Source organism: Anabrus simplex, chromosome 6 (genome assembly GCF_040414725.1).
Source record: "Anabrus simplex isolate iqAnaSimp1 chromosome 6, ASM4041472v1, whole genome shotgun sequence".
Lineage (NCBI taxonomy): Eukaryota > Metazoa > Arthropoda > Insecta > Orthoptera > Tettigoniidae > Anabrus > Anabrus simplex.
Window position 1 is genome coordinate 214514144 of NC_090270.1, and position 22287 is coordinate 214536430.

Here is a 22287-nt window from a genome sequence, read left to right on the forward strand (position 1 = left end):
AAGCTTGAGAGTCCTTGCCTTATCTTCAACCTGAAAACATTTACCAGTGAACTGCGTGCTGAAAGTCAGTCTCCTAAGATTGATAACTTATTGCCGAAAAGTCTTTCTTATTGATGACAACAGTTTGACAATGAAATGTAATTTTCTTAGCATTATTGGAGTCCTATATTTGACTTCAAATGTCGGGAGAAAATAAAAGAACCTTTTCATTCTCTAGGGAGGACACCCTCTCTCTTAATGTATGGAGCATCTTTAATGTTGAGAGAATTCTGGATGAAAATCAGTGTGGTTCATACCACAGAGTGACTGTCAGGATTAGATTTTTAGGATGCGCCAGGTAATTGAAAAATGCTAAGAGAGATAGACAGTTATGTTTATGTTTTGTAGATCTAGGGAAGTCATGTGACAGAGTACTGAGGGTAAATATTATTATTATTATTATTATTATTATTATTATTATTATTTTGTTTTAATCTTAGTAATTTCTTTCCCCTATAAACTGATTAATTTCTTTTTGTAGCATTTCAGATAATTAGACCAACTCCTCATTAATCATCAGCATAGCTCCTTATTACAACCAAGTTAGCAATTTCAATGTTAGAATTCTTACGGTTAACCACAGTATGTTTTTTTAATGTAGTTTATAATGTTTAAGTATGTTAATAATAATGATGTTATTTTTTCACATCCCGCTAACTACTTTTACAGTTTTAGGAGACACCTAGGTGCCAGAATTTAGTCCTGCAGGAGTTCTTTTACGTGGCAGTAAATCTACTGACACGAGGCTGACGTATTTGAGCACCTTCGAATACCACTAAAGTGAGCCAGGATCGAACCTGCCAAGTTGGGGTCAGAAGGCCAGCACCTCAACCGTCTGAGCCACTCAGCTCAGCATTTAAGTATGTTATTCAGATTTTAGTTTAATTTTCTCCTTCTATTTTTTTTTTTTGGTAATAATTGTTCTGTGTATTGTTTTCAATGTAGAAGCTACATAAAGGGCTCATTAGCCTTTGTGGCAAATCGTTGCCAATAAATTCAATTTAATTTAACTCAATAATATTTATCTGTGTACCTTTATTCAGAGTTCTTCATGTTCACAGGCATAACGATACCTAAATACAGATCTGGTTTCACCTACAAATAAAATTAAGTTGACTGACACAGAGTTAAGATGATAATGTTTAAGTAATTGAAATCATTGATTCACTCAAGACTACCTGAATGACTGATTGTCGCTGGTTTCGCTCTTTACTTAGGCCAGCCGGAGATTTTCATAGTTTCTACTTCAAATCATTCTGGGAACCGGCTCCATGGTTAATCAGCTTCCAGCTTCTTCTAGGAGCTTTCTTATCCCCAGGATCAACAATCAACATACACTCAAATAAGTTAAACAGCTGCAAATGAAGCTCAAATACAGTGAAATTTCTATTGAAGTTAAGAAAATATCTGTTTTAGCATGAGAATACCAAACAAAAGATAAACAATTAGGAATAGATATAGTCATTGATCACAAAACAAGAACTGATGGCACTGAAAATGTCAACCAAAAGGATGGAGGACACATGTAATGCCTCACTCTCATTGACATTAGAATTAATGTAGTCAATAAATAAAAATTATGAAGGTTAGAGCAAAGCTGAAAGATTGAATCATAGTTCAAATTCAAGAAGATATATACTGTGTAGTTTTTTTTAAATGCTATTTATTAGGGCTGTCGACCTAAGAAGATCTTTTGCCCCTACTTTGCACCATATGTTGTGAACCTGCATGTATTTGGCAATGGCGGAAGTGTAAAGTGTTGAATGTGAAGAAAGGGGCATTAAGGACGACACAAACACCCAGTCCCCAGGCCAGGGATATTAATAATTTACCATTAAAAACCACTAACCCGGCAGGGAATCGAACCAGGGGTCGCAGTGACAGGCGGACGCGTTGCCCCCTACACCGCGGGGCTGGACTACTGTGTAGTTACTGAAGCAGGTCATTCTGAGCAAGGTTGGTCTTCAACCTGAATTGCTTGAACTAATCAAATACTGTTCTTTAACAAATTATTCCTATGCCTTACATATTTTTCAGTCAGTGACTTCGTACTCAAACCTTATCTCCAAAAGAACCTAAGAAGCACCTGATTTCAACACTGCACATTTCCAATTAAAGTAAAAAATCAGAGAAATAGTAAGTTTTATGAAACTACTATTTACAAGTTCATACCAAAAATATGGCTTCTGATTGACGTAACTAAATATGATCAAGTTTCATGAATTTTATTAAGTTCATACATGTTTGAGATTTCCACTCAGCACAGGTTTTACACTGTACATGCAGCCCGGTGGTGAGTTGAACTCCTGTTCTCCAACACGGCTTTCACAGCACATTGTCATTCCAGGACAGTTCAAATAAAGAATAAAAGGCTACACCGAACTCCGCATAGTCGTCTGACGTAGTACTCACTGAAATAACTCGTTATGGAGTCATGACAGTCTCATAACTGCATGCGTCAACTCACAACTGACCCATTTAAGACCGATTTGCTCGAGACTAACCGAATGACTGACTGTCGCTGGTTTCACTCTTTACAGAGGTCAACAGGAGATTTTCATAGTTTCTACTTCCAGTTCATTCTTCAGTCACTGACTTTGTACTCAAACTTATCTCCAAACGAACCTAAGAAGCACCTAATTTCAATACTGCACATTTTCAATTAAATTCAAAACTCAGAGGTAGTGAGTTTTATTAAACTACTATTTACAAGTTCATTCATGACCAAAAATATGGCTTCTGATTGAGGTAATTTCCATGGTTAATCAGCTTCCAGCTTCTTCTAGGAGCTTTCTTATTGCCATGATCAACAATTCGCCAGTGCAATTGATTTGCTCACTGCTGGCCCGTCCACACTGTCGCCACTCTGCTGACATTGTCACCTCTCACTGGACCCTCTGCAATCTCGGCTTCATTGTCACAATAATGGGGAGAATATATGCAGAACATAGTACAGAAAACCGAATGCATTGGTATGAACACATTAGGAGAGGAGAGCCTCATACATGCTCCATTTGTAACCCACACAACAAATCATGAAGAATAGGCTTCCCCGAACAATGAAGAGAAAGATGATTGAGAAAAATCAAAAGTAAAATAATCTAACCCCTGACATGATGCTGGATAGAACATCCTGGAGAAAAAGGATATGAGGATCTAATCCAGTAAACAGGTAAACGAAGCAGGAAGGAAACATAATATAGATATCCGGAATATACTGTAGTACAACTTTTTCCAGTCTCCATGCAGTATGCTATTATAAAGTTATATTTAGGGAAGTTAGCGTATTTTACCTTAGTATAACTGGTTGCTATTCATGATGTGAATTAAGTTAACTTACCTCCCCAGGGAAGTAATGGGAAAAAGGTGATTTAACACCAAAAGCCATGGAATAACACACAGGTTTAACATGGGCTTCATATAGTCTATGGGAAGAAGTTTCTGCATGACAACTCTCTATTGTTTCTTTACCACAAAGAAGATATATTAGTCACCAGACAGAAATGCTGATTCATTTATTCAGTCTAGCTACCACTGGAGCCCAAGATCATGGGTTCAAACCCCACAGAGGTAGTCTGATTTAAAAAAAAAACCCAGCCCTGAATGACTTTGGCCTACCAAGCGAATGCTGCTTTATGAGGTCAGTGCGATGAATCCTCTCGGATGTTATTCTTGGTTTTCTAGATAGAGGTCGCCATCTCACTGTCAGATAGCTCCTCAATTGTAATCATGTATTCCGAGTAGACCTCAAACCGACCCTCAGGTCCAGGTAAAAATTCCTGACCTGACCGGGAACTGAACTTGGGGCCTCCGGGTGAGAGGGAGACATGCTACACCTAGACCATAGGGCTGGATAGTCGAATTTTTTAAGAGCAAAAGAAAAAGTCCATTCAGCACTCCATGCTGTGCAATGCTGGCATGTAAAAGATCTCTGGTGACACATTTGGTGTTTATCCAATTAAAATAACTAAGTCAGCCACAGACGTTCAAGAGAGACACGGTTTACTCTGTCATGTGGTGCAATAATAATAATAAACAATAATCGTATGGCCTCAGCTACCGTGTGCAGACATTTCAATTTGACGCCATCTGGCTGTCTGCTCGTCAATTTCGACGTTCCGTTTTACTCTAGGCCCACTAGATGGCAGACCGATTAAACCGAAACTCTCTTGGGCGTCTATGTCTGAGATTTAATTAATTTTGTCGGGTAAACACCAAATGTGTCACTAGAGATCTTTTACATGCCGGCATCGTACAACATGGAGTGTCGAATGGACTTTTTTCCGCCCTTCAAAAATCCGACTACCTCTGCTGGGTTTGAACCCGCTATCTTGGGATCTGGAAGCCCACACTCTACCACTGATCCACAGAGGTTGTCATCTGGTGCAATAAAATGGAATGTTAAAACTGATATGCAGGCAGCCTAGAATGAGTCATATTAAAATCTCTGCCCAGATTAGCTGAGGCCATATTATTATTATTATATTATTATTATATTATTATTATTATTATTATTATTATTATTATTATTATTATTAAATCTGATTAAGATGATGATAAATCCATTTCCTATTAAACAGAATATGGAAGTAGATAAACATGTTATAAGCAATTTGTGAGTTAAATAGAGTTTTTAGTCTTGCACATGATTGCCTGCACAGTCTCCTCCTTGACTAGTAAAGACAAAAATTACCTCCCTTATAGCTTAAATAACTATTCATCTTGAAGCATTTTTTACAATAGTACCAACAATAAATACAAACAAATTATTTTTTGCCTGGCAACTAAAAGACAAACTAACAGAACGTTTGTAGTAAAACAGTTTTCAGCCAGCCTAATAGGTTCTATTCCCAAATCTTGTACTAAAATCACCTATTTGCTCACTATCTTTGTTACAAACTCTCACAACACGCTTGTTGCTTACCTGCATTAATTTCACAGCCCATTCTGCATCTCGCTCACAAAAACCAGGTGAAAAATCTCTACTGGGAGGACGGCTTTTACCATAACCAGGAGGATCCCATGCAACAATTGTAAATTTTGTTCTGTCCAAGTTTTCCACTTGAGGCTTCAGGTCTGTCCATATTGAACCTGAAATTTTGCACTTTGAATAAAAATGGATATTTTGATTTACCTTACCTTAGATAAATAACAACATGCAATATGATAAGACATACATACCGGTATTAAAACAATCATTTTCATGAAAATGATTGGAAAAAATGCAAATATAAGATTCAGCATTTTAATTTCTTTAAAAATCTGATACAAAATAAGTTCCAGAAAAAGAAATAAAATGAACTGCAGCAATAGATAAATTAATCAAAGAGTCCAGCTCCTTGGTTGTATGATCCACAGAGTGGTCTTCCGTTCAGAGGGTCATAAAACTTAGCTAATATCTAGACATAGGTAGTGCTCCCCAAAGAGGTGGGAATGGCTAAGTTAATGACATATAACTGGCCAAGAAAGAAGAACAAGATCCATTAATCAAAAAACAGAAAAATTCTGCATTGGATAGGCTTCTAAAATTATTGCAGAATGGCTACATAATCACCACGATAGTACTTGTCAATTTTCCATCACTAAAGTTCAACCCACTCACATCTGTGTTTACCAATACTGTGCTTAATGACTGACTTGCTTAAAATTCCTGAAATATTGACCTCTTTTCTCCCATCCCCTTGTCCAGAAGAACTCTTAGTCTGGACATCAACTAACATCCAGATTCTAGGAACCAATTGCCATTAACATCAGGAAATTGTTGATGTTTAAGTTTTCTCTCTTGTACCGGTACTTACATTTCCAGAAATGTTGAGGTATACAGCCAGATGGAGAATCCCTTTTCTTCTCTCCCACAGAGATAAACATTGTATCACTAATTTTGGAGTAAAGTAATTATCATCATCATTATTATTATTATTATTATTATTATTATTATTATTATTATTATTATTATTATTAGAGATTAGTTCTTTATACTAATGACACCTCAATACGAAAGAAGTACTGATTTTGAATGATACCACTACAGATGAGCTTTTTGGATACTATGTTACTAGAATAGTAAAATATTTCATTAATAATGTCAACTTGCCACAAGTAGCAAATTTTAAAGCAATCGCAAGGTGAACGTCTCAACTCATAAGTTTCAATATAGCAGGTATAGCAAGAAATTGGGCTCATTTATATGTCTACTGATCTCATAACAAAATGGACCTTCTGCCAAATTTCTGCAGATGTTCTGGTACCCAGCATGTTTGAAGTACAAATTTCTTTAAAAGTCATGTACCAGGCCAATAAAACATGTCAAATTGTAGCTTGAAGAAGATATAACTGAACGTGATATTGGACTAATCTATAGCATTATTTATTTTCAATTTGGTTGGCTAAGGAAAAAATACACTCCACCTAACTAAACTAGTTCCGAGTGTAACCAATAAGAGAAACTTTTAAGTAAATCAAATCACATCACAAGCAAGGAAATAACTTATTGTAAAAGTGTCAGCAACTTTAGCATGAAACCCAATTTCAATTTTATATTATTATTTTATCATTTCAAGTCAGCTGTTATTTGAAATGACAGAAGGCAGTGCATTTTGTAATTTATCACTTCCGGATAATATGAGTGAAGTGCAGAACTATTTCCAGTTGGATCCTGTCAGTGATAACTGTGCTATTTGCTACATTTGTAAAACGTTTCTTGCTAGGAGGAAAATCTCACAACACTAGCAACCTGAGAAAGCATGTCACCTCATTTATTCAGCCAGGAATTAATATCTGGTTTGTGGAAAGATGCATAACTACAAACTAGAATTACATACTACAATATATTTTGATTTAATTTACTATGTAATGGGAAGATTTTGGTAATAACCTGGAAAGGCTATGTCAAGCAGCTGGGAAACCTTTCTGGACAGTAATAAAGAATCTTAGGTAGGGAGGAAAAAAGGAAATGAACAGTGTTTTGGGTAATTAAGCCGAACTCATAATAGATCCCAGGGAATCACTGGAGAGGTGGAGGGAATATTTTGAATATCTTCTCAACGTAAAAGGAAATCTTCCTGATGGTGTCGCGAACAGCCAAGTTCATGGGGAGGAAGTAAATGATGTTCGTGAAATTACGTTTGAAGAAGTGGAAAGGTTGGTAAATAAAATCCATTGTCATAAAGCAGCAGGAATAGATGAAATTAGACCTGAAATGGTGAAGTATAGTGGGAAGGCAGGGATGAAATGGCTTCATAGAGTATTAAGATTAGCATGGAGTGTTGGTAAGGTACCTTCAGATTGGACAAAAGCAGTAATTGCACCTATCTATAAGTAAGGGAACAGGAAGGACTGCAACAACTATCGAGGTATCACATTGAATAGTATACCAGGCAAAGTATTCACTGGCATCTTGGAAGGGAGGGTGCGATAAGTGGTTGAGAAGAAGTTGGATGAAAACCAGTGTGGTTTCAGTCCACAGAGGGGCTGTCAGGATCAGATTTTCAGTATGCGCCAGGTAACTGAAAAATGCTACAAGAGGAACAGACGGCTGTGTTTATGTTTCGTAGATCTAGAGAAAGCATACGATAGGGTACCGAGGGAAAAGATGTTCGCCATACTGGGGTACTATGGAATTAAAGGTAGATTATTAAAATCAATCAAAGGTATTTATGTTGACAATTGGGCTTCAGTGAGAATTGATGGTAGAATGAGTTCTTGGTTCAGGGTACTTACAGGGGTTAGACAAGGCTGTAATCTTTCAGCTTTGCTGTTCGTAGTTTACATGGATCATTTTCTGAGAGGTATAAAGTGGCAGGGAGGGATTCAGTTACGCGGAAATGTAGTAAGCAGTCTGGCCTATGCTGACGACTTGGTCTTACTGACAGATTGTGCCGAAAGCCTGCAGTCTAATATCTTGAAACTTGAAAATAGGTGCAATGAGTATGGTATGAAAATGAGCATTTCAAAGACTAAATTGATGTCAGTAGGTAAGAAATTCAACAGAATTGAATGTTAGATTGGTGATACAAAGCTGGAACAGGTAGATAATTTCAAGTATTTGGTTGTATGTTCTCCCAGGATGGTAATATAGTAAGGGAGATTGAATCATGGTGTAGTAAAGCTAAAGCAGTAAGCTCGCAATTGCAAAAAACAGTGTTCTGTAAGAAGGAAGTCAGCTCTCAGACAGAACTATCTTTACATAGGTCTGTTTTCAGACCAACTTTGCTTTACAGGAGCGAACGCTGGGTGGACTCAGGATATCTTATTCATAAGTTAGAAGTAACAGACATTAAAGTAGTGATAATGATTGCTGGTACAAACAGGTGGAAACAATGGCAGGAGGGTACTCAAAATGAGGAGATAAAGGCTAAGTTAGGAATGAACTCGATGGATGAAGCTGTACGCATAAACAAGCTTCGGTGATGGAGTCATCTGAGGCGAATGGAGGAGGATAGGTTACCTAGAAGAATAATGGACTCTGTTATGGAGGGTAAGAGAAGTAGAGGGAGACCAAGACGACAATGGTTAGACTCAGTTTCAAACAATTTAAAGATAAGAGGTATAGAACTAAATGAGGCCACGGCACTGGTTGCAAATAGAGGATTGTGGCGACATTTAGTAAATTTACAGAAGCTTGCAGATTGAACGTTTTAAGGCATACCAGTCTACAATGATAATGAATGTATGTATGTGTATGTTCTATTATACAAATGCCTATTTAATAATACTATATTTAGAAATGTGTATTTTACTATTGAGATAAAAATCATATACTGTATTATTATCAAGTACTGACAAAAACTGGTATTCACCCATCTATAGTAATAAAATAATAATAATAATAATAATAATAATAATAATAATAATAATAATAATAATAATAATAATAATAACAACAACAATTCCACCTGCTGCAGCCACTGGATAGATTGAGTAGTTCAGTGGTTGCCGTTGTCAGTCCCAAGACCAGGTAAAGAAGGAGGGTTGGTTTTTGACTATATATATGGTCAACCATAAAAGAAAATTTAACCGGGAGACACCAAGAGGCACCTCTCGATCTCAACAATTGAGTTGTAATCTTGTGATCATACCATTATGATCGCCCTTGCATGTATCTTCAACTTGCAACATTGGCATGATGGATAACATGTTATAACAGCAACTACCCTAGGCTCCGGACACACCTAGTTTGGTTTCTCCCGATCATCGGATTCTGGGGGATTGGGAGCATCATGCAGAGAAGGATCGGAACCTGTCAAAATCTCTTTGCCCCAAGACAAGGACCTTCAATTAATGTCAACACCCTGCTGAAAACAGGCACGCACTCTCTGGACAAGTCTGATGTTCAAATAACCGCACTCCAAGAAGTGCACATCCGAGATGAAAACTATTTTGACTCTGAAGAGTACAGGATATTTAAAGTTAAGCCTGCCATAAGAATCCATGGGAACCTGCCACAACTAGGGACAGCCTCTGCGGTACACAAAACAATCATCAATTCAGTACTTGACTTTACATCCCCATATGAAAAATCTCAATACTTACTGTGAAATCGATCAACAAAGCTTACTTCTTGGTCAACACCCATGCTCCCACAAATACTGACAACAACAAAAACCCACAGAAATTTGAAGCCTTCTGGAAATTCTTAGAAAAAACCACTAGCAAGATTCCTAAACTTCACGTGAAAATTTGAAATTTTAAAGCACAGGTCGGCAGAGAGAGGAAACACAAAAGGATTGTAGGATTTCACTTGGCACATCGTAAAATGAATAAGAATGGAGAATGCCTTATATTGCAGTAGCTCACATGGCAAGAGGTGAAAAATGTGATGATGATGGTGAGAACACCTTATAGACTTTTGTAAAACTTTTGCTTTGAAACTCATGTCTATGTATTTTGTGAGGCGTCCACACGAAAAGAAAACATGGAAATCACTGAACCCATCATTAGGGGAATTCCAGATTGATGTTGTTGTCGTTTGGGTCATCAGTCTATAGACTGGTTTGATGCAGCCCTCCGTGCCACCCTATCATGTGCTCACCTTTTCATTTCTACATACCTGCTGCATCCTACATCTGCTCTAATCTGTTTGTTGTATTCATACCTTGGTCTACCCCTACCATTCTTACCCACTACACTTCCTTCAAAAACCAACTGCACAAGTCCTGGGTGTCTTAAGATGTGTCCTATCATTCTATCTCTTCTTCTCATCAAATTTAGCCACAACGATCTCCTCTCACCAATTCGATTCAATATCTCTTCATTTGTGATTCAATCTATCCATCTGAGATTCCACATTGCTTGCATTGTGATCTCCAGAAAAAATATGTGCGAGATCCAAAATGTCAGAGTATGGAATGGAATTGACGACTTGGACCACTATCACAAATCAAAGTGAGATTCCAACCCAACCAATCCAGACCTAAACATAACAGATCTGTAAGAGCTGAACCTGAATGCATTAAACAAAACATCAACACCTTCTTACAAGACATATAAGAGGTAGATCCCAAGGGCTGGCTAGACCTATGTAAAACACTTCAAACATCAGCCCTGAAGTTAGGACGGCCTCCGAGGAAACGAAAACATTGATGGCGGAACACAACCTGTGATAAAGCCATTGATGACCGGATGAAAGCGTGCAATCAGTAAAATGGACATCAAACAACTGAAAAATGGAAGGCCTTCTTATAAGTACAGAAAATTATCTTAAAAAGTACAGAATAATAAAAATCGAGCAAGAGTTCCTCAAAAACAACACTAGGAATTTCTACAAGACCTTCCATGAGAATTTATCCAGTTATCAACCACTCCTTTATGTTTCCATCGCGAGCAAATGGAACATTAGAATCGAACACCAAAGAGAACTGCACAATTCTAGCCAACTACTTCCAAGACCTCCTCAGCTGTGATCCTCCAAAAGAAAGACTGAATTCAGAAAGCCCACGCCGAACCTTGATTCACAACCCCTGACAACACAGGAAACGGCAGAGACCATCCAATCACTACAAAATAATAAAGCCCCTAGAGAGGGTAGTATCACTGTGGAAATCTGGAAACTAGGAGATGACATCATACGTAGAATTCATGAAATCTTATCAGAAATCTGGGAAATTGAAACAATCCCGCAGGATTGGAAGTGCGCATTAATAAACCCACTGCACCAAAAAGGCAATAAGGCGGATCCAAATAACTACAGAGGCATATCCCTACTACCTATCACATACAGAATTATTTCTAAAGCCTCAGACAGATTGCCTGATCGTCAAGTACCAAGCGGGTTCAGGAAAGGTCGACCATGTGCTGAACGAATGTAGAATTTGAAGACGATATTAACGATCCACCGAGGAGCACAATCATCACTTTTGTGGACTTTAAGAAGGCATATGATTCTGTGGACAGAACGTTTTTGATACTCTAGAAGAACTCACAGTGGACAGGAAGATGAGAGAACTAATCCAGCAAACTCTCACGAATACCACTTCTCAAGTGACATTCCCTGGGGAAATTTCTGAACCTTATGAAATATGTAAGGGCATTCGTTAAGGTGGCGACATCTCTCCTATTCTGTTTAACTTAGTTGTAGACAAACTTATTAGAGAATGGGAAAGGGACGTCAAAGATGTGAGTTTTTTTTTTTTTTGCTTTACGTTGCACCAACACAGATATGTCTTACGGCGACGATGGGATAGGAAAGGCCTAGGAATTGGAAGGAAGCAGCCATGGCCTTAATTAAGGTACAGCTCCGGCATTTGCCTGGTGTGAAAATGGGAAACCACGGAAAACCATCTTCAGGGCTGCCGATAGTGGGGCTCGAACCCACTATCTCCCGATTACTGGATAAGATGTGAGTTTATAAGATTACTAATTTATTATTTAACCACTTATTCAATACATTTGGGTCTTATATAATTAGGATCTTGTCCTTAATACATTATAAAAATATGATACATGTTTTGCCTTTCATAGAAGGCATCTTCAGTCACTGTATCACCTTGAGATAAATCAGGCACCCGATTTAAAGTTAAAATATAATTATTAAAATTTAACATTTCACACTTAAAAATAGGAACAGTTGAAAAGGAAAATTGGATAACAATTTTGGTTTTATCTTGAATAAGAACATGTCAGCCGTTAGCTGTAAATAATTGATGGCTGTGTCAAAAGTACATACCACAATGCTTTATAGTAGTAGTCTATCTTGATGTTTTTATAATGTTACAATTTTTCAAAATGTTTAGGAAATGCATTCCAATAATATGGAATCCGTTAATTAAGATCTTATTCATAAACAATGCCATTAATGTCATTACTTGCAAAGACGTGAGCATCAGAAATTTGGGAAGCAAAGTCAAGGTGAAATGTTTAGCCTTTGCTGATGATCTAGCAATCATTACTAAGACCACAGATGAAACCAGATACACCGTACAGAGATTACACAATACAGCATCAAAAGTAGGCCTCCAGATATTGTACATAAAAACCCAGTATATGGAAAATCGACATCAACATAGCAAACTTAAAAAACTCCACTAGAGATGGAAATTGGCACAATTTCCCAGGTGTCCTCCTTTAAATACCTTTGAGAAATCATACTACCATCAGGACTAGACAGTAGGGCTAACGTAGAACCACTCCATAACACAGACAGACTATCGTAGAATTAGTGCAACAAAAGAGTTATATTGCATAATGCAAAATTATGACACTACAAGACAGTTGTATTTGTTGGAAGCTTTAAATGTCTCAGAAACTACATCCCTTGGAGGTCACTCTAAATGATAGAAATTAAAAAGCAGGAAAGGAAAATTCTCTGGAAAATTTATGGTCCCACGGGAGGAAATCGAATGTGGATTAAAAGGAGAACAGCAAACCTCTACTCATTTTTTTTGTTTCTTTTTGTTTTGCTAGTGGATTTACATCGCACCGACACAGATAGGTCTTATGGCGATGATGGGATAGGAAAGGCCTGGGAGTTGGAAGGAAGCGGCCGTGGCCTTAATTAAGGTACAACCCCAGCATTTGCCTGGTGTGAAAACGGGAAACCATGGAAAACCATCTTCAGGGCTGCCGACAGTGGAATTCAAACCCACTATCTCCTGGGTGCAAGCTCACAGCCACGCGCCTCTAACTGCATGGCCAACTCGCCCAGTCCTCTACTCATTAACTGACAGGTTCACTGATGCCGTATGCGAGAGATGCCTGAAATTTTCTGGCCACATCTATAGAATGGACAGCAACAGACTCGCCAAAAAATTATTTAAAGTAATCAACTCAAAGAAGGTCAAAATAAACTGGCTAGAAAAAACTAAGGTGGACCTCCAAGAAATGAATATCACAAATGACATCATAGAAGATCAATAGTAGCCAAGCACAAATTTGCAGAGAAAACTAAAAAGAAAACGGGAAAGAAGTGGTCCACAGAACACAAGATGCAACACAGTGAATTCATGAAGAGATTTTGGGAAAATAAGAAGGCAAAATCCATCAGGCCAATGGACAAGTCCAAACACACTCTTTGAATGGGCATAACGAAGAAATAAAGAAAGAAATAATAATAATCATAATAATCGCTTTACATCCCACAAACTACTTGTATGGTTTATGGAGATGGCAAGATGCCAGAATTTTGTCCTGCAGGAGTTCTTTTATGTACCGATAAATCTAATGACATGAGGCTTCACTTTCAAATAACACCAAACTGAGCCAGGATCAAATCTGCCGAGCTGGGTTCAGAAAGTTAGTGCTCTACTGTCTAACCCTATCAGCCAGACCTTGTGTGTGATAATAATAATAATAATAATAATAATAATAATAATAATAATAATAATAATAATATTGATATTACATCCCACCAACTAATTTTACAGTTTTCTGAGTTTGCAAGGAACTTGAATTTTATGCTGCAGATTTTTTTTTTTTTAAGTACCTAACTTCAAATGTCACTGGATGAGCCATGATTGAACTTGCCAGCTTGAGTTCAGAAGGTCAGTACTCTACTGCCTGAGCTACTCTGCCCAGCATGTGTGCGTTATCAACAAAGTTATTATTTGTCGAAATGCTACTCTCCAAATATTTATATTCCTGAGGATTTTAGCATTAGGACCCTTTATTTAACAAGAGAATTTACTATGAAATATTGTTTCCAAGTACATTATTCAGCCAGGAACAATTATTACTAGTAAGTGTGGCAGTTAGAGGGGAGAAATCAATCCTTTATGCCACGGGCGGCCAACCCAAGGCACGTGGGTCATAATCTTTTTATAAATGGCATTTGTAAAATGTTTCAATTTTGCTGCATTATTGACTAAGAACCCTGAAATGAAATGGCGTATGGCTTTTAGTGCCGGGAGTGTCCGTAAACAAGTTTGGCTCGCCAGATGCAGGTCTTTTGATTTGACGCCTGTAGGCTACCTGTGCATCGTGATGAGGATGAAATGATGATGGAGACAACATGCCAGAGAAATGAATCATTTATGGTTAAAATTCCCGAACCCGGGACCCCTGTCACCAAAGGCCAGCATGCTAACCATTTAGCCATGGAGCCGGACACTAAGAACCCTTCTATGCAAGGACTTAAACAAAACTGTCTGTCTTACTGGATCCAATGACTTTTGATGATATTAATAGAATACATGCCAGTGTACACAACAGAAGGGAATTACTCAAACTCTTGGAAGATGATGAATACCATGGAGAATTTTTACTTCATTGTAGTGTCCACTGGCTGTCATTGAAAGATTTTGTAGCTGAAAATATTCTTAAGTTTTTAAAAGAAAAGAACGAACATTCTGATGACAGAGCATTACTAAAGGATGAAAAGTGGCTGTGGAACTTGACGTGTACAAGAGACATCGCGAGCCATCTCAATAACCAGAATCTGCATTTGCAGGGTAAAAGCAATTTCTATATTTTTCTGGTCTGGATGGAACCTATGAAGAGTACCTAGCGTTAACAGAAGCTGACATCGCAGAAACAATTATTTTATATACGGTACAACGAATGTCTGAGGAGGAAACAAATATCCGATATATGGAGGCAATCAACTGTCCTCACGTTATACAAAGGGAAAGGCAGTAAGGAAGACCCTAGTCCGTCCTTACTGCTGGATAACTTTGGAGAGCAATACAGCTTCATGAAAGGCAAAGTCATGATTCAAGCAAGAGCGACACTTCTGCCAGAAATCAACATAACTCTTTCACAGCCAGTCACCTCTCTTTATGTATTCTTCATTAACTATGCCATAAAATTTGATAGCACTGAACAGAAGATCCTTGTTGAAAAACTAAAGGCAACTCTTGGCACTATGGAGCATGAAGTGGAGAGACAAAGTCATATGGTACTTGATGTTAACAATGTAAAAATGTTGATGGCATCTCAACCATTCCACTTATCATGCAGACAGTGCGATCTGTTTTGAGATGTGTAGCCTACTCCAATTGGTCCTGAAGGCTAACATTTTATCCTTAATTGCCTGTCTTTGTTCAGTTGCTACATTTTTTTATCAATACATTTTCAGCCTGGTTTTGATTTACCCAAGTAACCAGTGTTGGGGGCTACGTTATTATTTCATATCAAACGGAGGGGCATCTGGCCTTAAAGCCCCTGGTCAAGGCTAAAAACGAAGCCTGGGAGCTCCAGCCGGCTACAGCAACTCCCAAAATAATGGGATATGCTGATGAAACATTAAATTCTGTTAGTCAAGATAGAAGAAATGATGGCTGTCAGGATAGCAGAAAGCTAGAGGCGAATGGCGAAGGTGTCGTACCGTACTTCTACAAGCAGTTGACAAAAATGAAAGATGAGTGGTGATAATTTTCTTTTAGGGTAGCGATTCGATTGCGGGTATCCGTATCTCGGAAACATTGAAAGCATACCGGTATTATAAAAGTGGAGTAGGCCTATAGCGATACCTAACAGTGGGAGAGATGAGAGATCATTCGTTATGCTTGCCGGCGAGCCACCAGCTCGCCCCAGAAATATTCTTACTTATATAGAAGAATTAAAAGGAGACTGTGGATAGATGCCAAATGCGACTACTTTCTGTGTTCCTAACCGCACCATGTTGGATTTCTAACCTATCTTTTAGGCAAAGAGAATGCTTTTAGGAACCCGCACACGAATCACTACCTTCTTTTTTTTTTTCTTTCGCTGCCGACGTGCCGACTTACCCAAAGCGCCCGGAGTACACAGTACAGGATGTGGCCCAGCTCCAACTTTCACATAGTTTATGTTGCAACCATCTACCAGCAATTTTTGTTCCTATGGGATAACATTATTTGTTTGAAAGAATATATGGGCCTACCGATAACCTAAATAATGCTGAGAATTTGTATAATAGTACATTTTATCTTTGGAAATTGCAAATCTCTCTATGATGACATACTTGCGCCGCAGAACAGTAGTACTGGTATCTCAACAATGTGTTTGCTGAAGCTGTTTTCACAGATTTCAACAATTTATAAGCATGTTTATATCTCGATAGCACAAGACGAACCATCTTTTCCTTGCGAATTTGACTACTGGCCCGTACTGTCAGTGGCCTGGCCTGTTATCACGAATCACAAGGCTATTTATTTACACAGATCCTGTCACAAAACCTGATAAATAGGCCTACCCAAAGAATATTGTATATATGGGCCTACTAAATTCCCCAGGTGCTTGGAGAATGGAGAATATGCATAATTATGATGAGTCGCAACTCCGAGTTTGGTTAGGTGTGTACAATTAATACTTAATGGAAAATCACTTCTTAATCTCGTGAGTTATCATCTAGTTCGTTAAAGAGTATTTCTCTATTCTGCGTTTATAACAATAGGCGGTTTTCTTTATAAAAAAAAAATAAAATAAAATAAAAAAAAAAAAAAAAAAAAAAAAAAACTGCATTCGAATATTCAGCAAAACTTTACTATTAACTTTAGCCATTCCAAACCGGCGGGAGCTGGGTAAGGAAAATGGACGATGATGATGGTTCTTTCTTTAATTTTTTTTCGGGGGGGCCCCTGTAGCCCGCTCCCCCGCCGTGACCATCGACTCAATCTACATGGCCTCCGACATGCTATTAATTTCTAAGAAGAAAAGAGATAGCTGGGTAGAGTGGGAAGTGATACAAGGAGTATCTGCCTGTTTCTATGTCAGGCACGCTACCAGGCGAGATTGTGTTAGGTATATGGTGTTGAAGTATGGTATTGAAGGTTCAGGGAAAAACCACATAGGCAGAAAGAAGAAAGAGCCTACATGTAAAACCTGACATCTTTTGGATAGCACATGCAAGGATGTGGGCTGGAAAAAGACCAGAGGTTGTGTTAGTTAGGAACAGGTAACATGCACAATAACAAAACCCATTCCTCGCCATTCCATCGCCTGGGGATCAGTCCGTCTGGGCACTGCTGTGACTAGCGCGGTCCTTGCCGGCTGCGGAGCCATGCGTCGAGTACCACTAGGGCCTGTCGCACGGCTCCACCTCCTTGGGTTACCTCGTACCCAGTCTCCGATCCCGGAGAATGAGGCCAAGCCCGCCGAGCCGGGGGCCTCCTGGAAGAGGGTGGGTCATGGCGCCGGGCCTCCTTCCTCTCTGCCCACGCCATGGCCCTGTAGACTGGGAAACTGCGGTGGGAGGCCGGGTGGCCCCCCGCGCAATTGGCGCACACCGGCGCCTCCTTAAGTGTTGCGCAGGCCGTGTAGTAGTGATCACCACCACAGTGGTTGCACTTCACTTGGAGTCCACAGCTAACCTGACGGTGGCCCCACCTCAAACAGCGGAAACACTGCAAGAGCTGCTGAGGGGGACGTCTTACTCTCACCTGACTGCCGGTACCCGCTGAGGTCCTCTCCTGGTTAGTTCCTCGGTCGGCTGCCGTCCTGGGAGCAGTCCTGGGTTGCGGCTGTTGGGTCCTCTCCTGATGGGCCAGCGTCGCCTTCTGCTTCCTGGTGCGGGGTCGTCTTCTTCTTCTTCCCTGGGGATGCTTCTCGGCTGGGGAGGAGGCCTCGTCCTGGTGGCCCTCCTCCCGGCCTGGTGACCCCGGGGTGGCTGGTGGCTCCTCTGCGTTGCCATCTGCTTCTTCCTCCCGGCTGGCGGCGGCGTCGGTCAGTGCTAGCACTCGACTGCGTTCCCTGTCCTGTGGGGCGCACATCGAGGTCTGCATCTCGAATGACATGTTGGCTGGCAGGGCCTGGACGGCGGCCTCAGCACGCCAAGGGGCGTCCTTGTCCACTGCCGTGCTGCCATCCACCATCACGGGCTCTCTCCTGGTTTGCGCCCGGGTTACAGGCCCCTCCTGGTAGGCCTGCGTCTGCGACCACTTCGCCTTGGTAGGTGGTCGACGATCCTGATTGGCTGCCTTGTTGGTCTGCGTGTACTTCGTAAAGTACAGCTCTCCAACTGGGGTCGCGCCGTCGCGGCGCTCGGGAGCGCCGCCGTCGTCCTCGGTCCTTGGCTCCGTCTGCGTGGCTGCCTCCTAGTAGCCCGAGACGTCCAGGTACTCCCTTAGTCATTCATTCATTCATTCATTCATTTATTTCAATTAATTCCAACGAGCCTGCAGGCTCATACATAGGAATTGTACAGGACATTACATACTGGCGGGCACTTACACATCAAAATATAGTTTGTGTATATAAGATAATTAGTAAATGGTTGAACATATAAACACATACAATATATAAAATATGTACATCATCAATATGAGGATTACAGAGAATTATTTCTGACTGTATTTACATTTACGTAACATGAAAGTTGCAAAAGTACAAGAATGGATTATGGAATATTTTCATTTACATAAGAGTTGCTGAAGTACAAGAATAGATTTCAGATTATTTACAATTACATAACACAAAAGTTGCAGACGTACAGGAATTGATTACAGAGTATTTATAGTATATATACATAACACAGAGTTGCAGATGTACAAGAACAGATTACAGAGTATTTACACTTACATAACATAAAAGTTGTAGAGGTACAAGAATAGTTCCGGACAGTTTGCAAGATTGTTTGGGAGAATGCCTTAAATTACATCTGATATTTTGATTTAAACAGCACTGTACCTTTCCCAAAAATAATGCTTGACTCTTTGTTTGAATTTTGCCAAAGTTGGTGCTGTTTTTATCTCCACAGGGATGTTATTAAATAACTGGATCGCAGAGAACTTCAAGCTGTTTATACCATATTTATAAGAGCAAACATTGTATAAGGCAAAGTCATTTGCATGCCTAGTACTATATGGATGGTTGTCAGAATTCAGAGTATATGTAGTGTTGTGTTGTATAAATTTATGTTTTATTTTGTACATGAGTACAGCTGTATTGAATTCTGCACTCATGCTTAGGGGTGGTATTTTAGCACTTAGGTATAGATATTTTATTGGTGTTAAGTAGGGAAGATTAAGTATATTTCTAACAGCTCTATTTTGTACTACCATTAGCTCATTCAAGTCGGACTTCTTACAGCGCATCCAGATTACATTCAAATATTGTAGGTGACTATGAATTAAAGAGTAGTAGATGTGTTTTAGAAGATGTTGTGGGACAAGATAACTAAGTTTCTTTAAAATTCCTGCAACAGGTGTGATCTTTTTAGTAATGTATTCAACATGGTCTGTCCAGTTCAAGTTCCTATCAATCACCAACCCAAGATATTTGACAGTTCTAACTAGTTTTATTTCAGTATTCTGCATATATATTTTACTGTGTGGGATTTCATTCTGACCTTGTTTTGTCATTATCATATAATTAGTCTTTTGCACATTAATAGTTAATTTATTTGCTTGAAACCAAAAGCACAGAGTATTGAGATCTTCCTGCATATCCTTAACAATGGAGTCTATATTACTACCAGTATAGAACAAGTTTGTGTCGTCGGCATACAGTGTGATACGTCCTTTCAAGCGGCAAGTTGCAATATCATTGATGTAGACTAGGAAGAGAATCGGCCCTAATACTGACCCCTGTGGAACACCATGGGTTACCCTAATTGCTGAGCTCCTACAGTTATTCAGCACTACATACTGTTTTCTATCGGACAGATAATTATCAAACTACTTCAATGCAACACCACGAACTCCTGCTCTCTCTAATTTAGCTAACAGTCTTTCATGGTCTACTGTATCAAAGGCCTTCTTTAGATCTATAAACAACCCACCAGCAAAACTATTAAAATCTATTGACTCTTGCAGCATATTTATGAGATCTACGGTTGCTATTTCAGTATTTAAAGTTAAGAACTTCATATTTAGGTTCCGTATTGAAGCAGAATTCACATCAAAGAAAAGTACAATAAGTTCCACCTTTTCAATACATTATATTATGTGACAGTTTTACGTTACAGTTAAACCTTCACATTTTTATACACTCGGGACCGGTTTCGACAGTGTACCTGTCATCATCAGCCAAGAACAATTAATCGAGGACAATAAACCTTACAATACTTCAGGTATGATATAACAGTGAATATAAAATTATACATTATCTATCTACAAAAAGGTGTGAACATGTCCAGGTAAAAAATCACGATTTAAGAAAAATCATAGTCCTGTAGGGTGTACACTTATAAAATTTCTAATTAAAATAACGTGTTAAAAACTTGCTGTTATATTATAGCTATAGCAGAGATGTTTATAGGTGTAAATCTATGGAGTTTTGGCACTCAAGACATATAGCTATGTTTGACAAGTTAAAGTGTTCAAACATTTAGTTAAATGGTGTTCCACTTAGAATATGTGATACAGTTCAGCTGAGGTTATAGTAATATGTTTGTAGGCTTAGTTGGTATTTTTAACACTCGGGACATATAGCCATGTGTGACAAGTTAAAAGTTGATAAAACATTTAGTTAATGGTGTTCCACTTAAAATATATGGTAAAGTTCAGCTGAAGCTACAACTTGGACTTAAGGAGCAGATAATTATGTAAAATATCAATATAAGTAGAAATGAACAATTTGAATGGGTCACTGCTTGTTGATGTAGATGATCAGCGAGTCCTATTAAACAATTATACATGTCGATATGTGGTTGTATATCATCTTGCTGAGAAGTAACAAAGGTCCTGGCTAAAATGGTGCTTGTAGATCTTATGTTGTAGGTTGTGATTACATAAATTGACTAGAAGGGATCCTGATCCAAGTCGGAACCTATAAGAAATAAAACGCGATATAAAGTTACCGTATTTAAGAAACGAAAGGGAGTTAAATTTCGCGAAGTATTGGTGAATGAGAAACTCACCTCAGGTGCCAAGTTGATGGTAGACGGAACGTAGTGGAACTGACAGGCTGAGGAGAGACGAGGCCTAGAAGGGAGCAGGGAGGGGCGGAGTTACTGAGTTAGGGGAAGGAGGCAACGCGGTAGAGGCGGGACTGTGATCAGGTGGGCGCGTGCGATGGTAGGGGAAATATGTAAGCGTGTTGTGTATTGTTTTGAAGATGGATCGGTTTTTTGGTATTTTAAGAGTGTTCATTATTTTGATAAAAGTGTCAAAAAGTATTGTAGGTTTTTCGGAGAGATCGTTAAGGTTAAAATTTGGGTTATGGTATTGATCGAGTGAGATGTAGAATTGTTCTGTGAAATCGAGTATGGGGCCTTTGTTTATTATTTCAATGATGTCTATGTCGTTATTCATACCATAAAATTTATGTTTATAATCATGTATATGTTGGCCTATTGCGGAAAATTTTCTGTATTTTATCGCATTTACGTGTTCAGTATATCTAATTTTGAACGATCTACCGGTCTGTCCAAGGTAGGTGCTGAGACAGTCGTTACAGTGAAATCTGTAGACGCCTGATTTGTCAGAAGGGTTAGAGGTATTGATTGAGTTAGAATTGTATAGGATATCTAGATTTCTGTTATTAGTTTTGAAGGAGATGTTAATTTTCTGTTTCTTAAATATATTTGTAATTTTGTGAATATTACGGTTGTAGGTAAAGGTTGAAAAAGATTTCGATTTAGTAGCTAAGCCATAAACGGGCCACTTATAATAGCTTAGTACATCGAGCATTTAATGTCCCAATGTCGAAATCAGACCTCAACAAAGAATTAAATACCATACGCAATATCGCAGCTCATAATGGATACAACAAGAATTTTATAGAAAATATAATCAGTAAATTCAGACATCGCCCAAAATCGAACCTAATTAAAGAAGCTACTAAATCGAAATCTTTTTCAACCTTTACCTACAACCGTAATATTCACAAAATTACAAATATATTTAAGAAACAGAAAATTAACATCTCCTTCAAAACTAATAACAGAAATCTAGA

General features: G+C 38.8%; 1 protein-coding gene and 1 long non-coding RNA gene across 3 annotated transcripts in view; one reads left to right on the plus strand and one right to left on the minus strand.

The window, feature by feature from the left end:
* LOC137501321 (uncharacterized) overlaps positions 1-1550 on the plus strand; it is a 29708-nt gene extending 28158 nt beyond the window's left edge. The window contains exons 2-3 of the long non-coding RNA XR_011018464.1: positions 709-899; positions 1257-1550. This is a non-coding gene — a long non-coding RNA (uncharacterized lncRNA). The remainder of the gene's footprint in view (positions 1-708; positions 900-1256) is intronic.
* The window catches only part of LOC136876334 (valacyclovir hydrolase), a 57669-nt gene extending 41098 nt beyond the window's left edge, over positions 1-16571 (minus strand). For both annotated transcript variants that reach the window (XR_011018463.1, XM_067150186.2), the window contains exons 1-3: positions 16415-16571; positions 16200-16290; positions 4964-5130 (exon numbers count right to left, since the gene is read on the minus strand). Coding sequence is in view for 1 of the 2 variants with exons in the window: in XM_067150186.2 (XP_067006287.2) it covers positions 4964-5130; positions 16200-16290; positions 16415-16528 (372 nt within the window). In the remaining variant the exon portion in view is untranslated. The remainder of the gene's footprint in view (positions 1-4963; positions 5131-16199; positions 16291-16414) is intronic.
* Between the last annotated feature and the right edge of the window lie 5716 nt (positions 16572-22287).